Source organism: Lathyrus oleraceus, chromosome 7, assembly GCF_024323335.1.
Source record: "Lathyrus oleraceus cultivar Zhongwan6 chromosome 7, CAAS_Psat_ZW6_1.0, whole genome shotgun sequence".
Classification (NCBI taxonomy): domain Eukaryota; kingdom Viridiplantae; phylum Streptophyta; class Magnoliopsida; order Fabales; family Fabaceae; genus Lathyrus; species Lathyrus oleraceus.
This window is the reverse complement of record NC_066585.1, coordinates 242,680,198-242,683,771: the sequence shown is the minus strand read 5'-3', so window position 1 is coordinate 242,683,771 and position 3,574 is coordinate 242,680,198. Positions and strand designations below refer to the sequence as shown.

General features: G+C 41.0%; 1 protein-coding gene across 1 annotated transcript; it reads right to left on the bottom strand.

Moving 5' to 3' along the window:
- Nucleotides 1–1,910: 1,910 nt before the first annotated feature.
- On the bottom strand, nucleotides 1,911–2,465 carry LOC127103202 (uncharacterized). Its single transcript, XM_051040474.1, has one exon. The coding sequence runs from the start codon at nucleotides 2,463–2,465 to the stop codon at nucleotides 1,911–1,913; it is 555 nt and encodes a 184-aa protein (XP_050896431.1).
- Between the last annotated feature and the right edge of the window lie 1,109 nt (nucleotides 2,466–3,574).

The window sequence follows — 3,574 nt, the reverse complement described above, 5'->3', positions numbered from 1 at the left end:
ACCAAAAAATTTCCAATGTGATGTCAATTTAAGAAAAGCCACATTTCACACACAAAGCAGAAAAAAGTAAAAAGCATTGAGCACATATGAGGGAATTAATTTTATTAATAAAATAGTCCCAAATGTGGGTGATTTGTACAAAGGAGCAACTCCTAAAAGAGATGATTGCGAAAAGAAATTGAAAAAACTATAATGGCAATGGAATAGCTCGGATTCCCACCAAGTTTTAATTTTGCTATAGTCCTTATGTCCATGATTGTCCTTAGATCTTGCTTCAAAAGGAGAGTGACTGGATTGACTCGCTGGGGAGTGAAGGAAGATTCTTTGCGGGATGCAGCCTCTCGCTTTTATGAATCCCTAATTTTTTCCTAGACCGCCCTTTCAAGTTTTCAGTCTACCAGGATACCCATGTTTTCATAAGTCGTCCGTTTGGGTTTTCAAATTATCGGACTCTTTTTTTTTCTAAGCGTAGTATTTTTGTACTGCATCTGCGTTTATGGGGGATGAAAGATCTTCACCATCCATAGTTGTTAGGATTAAGGCTCCTTTAAAGAAGACCTTTCTTACAACATATGAGACTTTATAGTTTGGCGTCCATTTTCCCCTTGGGTCAGTATCAATTGGCAGAATCTTCTTCAACACCGGGTCTTCGGCCTTGAGGTTATGAGGAAAGACCTTATTGTCGTGTGCCTTCTTGATGCTCTTGTTTCTTCTTGATGCTCTTTTGGTAAATATATCATTACAGATGGTTGCCAAGCACTTCTCATCGATGAGGTTTAGCTGATCATATCGGGCTTACACCCACTCGGCTTCGTCAAGCTTGACATCAGTCAAAATCCTTAAGGAAGGAATCTCTACTTCAACAGGCAGAACTGCATCCATGTCATACACTAGAGAGAATGGAGTTGCCCCAGTGGAGGAACGTATTGAGGTACGGTAGCCATAGAATGCGAATGGGAGCATTTTGTACCAATATTTTGAGGTTTCCACCATTTTCTACACGATCTTCTTAATATTATTGTTAGCTGCCTCGACAGCGCCATTCATCTTGGGCCTATAAGGCGATGAGTTATGGTGTTCGATTTTGAAGCTTTGGCATAGCCCTTTCATCATTTTATTATTGAGGTTAGATCCATTATCAGTAATGATCTTGTTGGGGACCCCATAGCGACAAATGATTTATTTTCTTATAAATCGAGCCACTACTTGTCTTGTGACGTTGGCCTATGAGACTACTTCCACCCATTTGGTGAAATAGTCTATGGCTACTAGAATAAAGCGATGTTCATTCGAGGAGTTGGCTTAATGCGTCTGATCACATCAATGTCCCACATGGCAAAAGACCAAGGTGATGTTAGGACATTGAGTGGCATTGGTGGCACATGGATCTTGTTGGCGTAGATTTGGCATTTATGGCATGTTTGGACATGGCAGTAACAGTCAACCTCCATGGTTATCCAATAATAATCGACCCTCAATGATTTCTTCACCATGGTGTATCCACTGGCATGTGTCCCAAAGGATATCTCATGGATTTCCATTATGATTTGGTTTTCTTCTTGCTTATTCATACATCTAAGCAAAACCGAATCATAATTTCTTTTATATAATACCCCTCCGCTTAAGAAGCACTTGGATGACAGTTTCTGAAGATACTTCTTGTCGGTGATGGATGCGTTCTCGGGGTACTCTTGTCTTTCCAAGAACTTCATGATGTCATAGAACCAAGGATAACTGTCAGCATCATCTTCTGTTGCCAAACAATGGGAAGGCTCATCCGAGTAGTCGAGGTGGAAAGTTGGTGCTTCATTTTTCCATTTGACTTTAAACATGGATGACAAAGTTTCCAGGGCATCAGACATCTAATTTTCCTCTCTAGGGATGTGGTTGAATGTAATCTCGTCAAAGTATTAGATCAGTTTCAGGACATGCTCCTTGTAAGGGATGAGCTTGTGATCTCGAGCTTCCCAATCTCCTTTGACTTGGCTGATGACCAAGATTGAATCTCCGTAGAATTCAAGAATTTTGATCCTAAGATCAATCGCAGCTTCAATGTCGAAGATACATGCCTCGTATTCTACCATATTATTAGTACATTTGAAACACAACCTTGCAGTGAAGGGTAAGTAAGAACATGTTAGGGAGGTGATGATTTCCCCAATGCCATTGCCATGAGTGTTAGAAGCTCCATCAAATACCAGAGTCCACCGGGCTCCAGGTTCTAGTCCTTCCTCAGGTTCAGGTATGTTGTAGTCTCTTATCAGCATGATGTCCTCGTCGGGGAACTCGAAGCGCGTAGACCAGTAGTCCTCCAAAGGTTGATGTGCCAGATAGTCGGACGATACAGTCTTTTTGATAGATTTTTCAGTGACATGTTGGATGTCATACTCAATTAAAGCCATTTTCCAACGGGCTACTCTACTGGTTAGAGCAGGCTTCTCGAAGATGTACTTGATTGGGTCCATCTTGGAGATTAATAGAGTTATATGGGTGAGCATATATTGTCTTAGGAGTTTTGCAACCCAAGCGAGTGCACAACAGGTTTTCTCAAGCATTGGATATCTACTCTCCTAATCGGTAAACTTCTTGCTTAAGTAGTATATGGCATGTTCTTTCCTACCATTCTCGTCTCGTTGGCCGAGGACACATCCCATGGATCCTTCAAGGACAATAAGGTACATGATAAAAGGTCTTCCAGGCACATGAGGCATCGGGATAAGATGTTCTTGTAAATACTCCTTTATCTTCTCAAAAGCGTTTTGGCAGTCGTCGTTCCAAATGACAGCTTGATCCTTGTGAAGAAGTTTGAATATTGGATCACAAGTGGCCGTAAGGTGAGATATGAATCTAGCTATATAGTTAAATCTACCTAGAAATCCTCGGACTTCCTTCTCAGTTTTCGGTGCAGGCATAGCTTGTATGGCCTTTACCTTTTCAGGATCCACCTCAATACCATGTTGGCTGACGATAAAACCTATTAGTTTCCCAGATCATACCCCAAACGTGCACTTGTTGGGATTAAGCCTCAACTTGAATTTCCTTAGCCGTTCAACTTGATTTTCCAGATTGATAAGATGCTCCTCTTTGGTTTGGGATTTGGCGATCATATCATCAATGTAGACCTCGATCTCTCTATGAATCATATCATGAAAGAGTGTGACTATGGCTCGTTGGTAAGTTGCGCCAACACTCTTTAGTCCTAAAGGCATAACCTTATAACAGAAGGTAACCCATGGGGTTATGAAAGTAGTCTTCTCCATATCCTCCGGAGCCATTCTGATTTGGTTGTAACCGGAGAAGCCATCCATGAAAGAGAAAACAAATAATTGAGGAGTGTTATCCACTAGCACATCAATGTGGGGTAGTGGAAAGTCATTATTCGGACTTTCTCTATTCAAATATTTTTAGTCTATGCACATTTGTACTTTTCCGTCCTTTTTGGGCACGAGCACAATATTGGCAATCCACTGAGGGTAATTAGAAATTACTATGAAACCTGCACTGAGTTGTTTTTGCACTTCCTCCTTGATCTTCATAGCCATGTCAGGAAAATTCCTTATTATCTTTTGCTTCA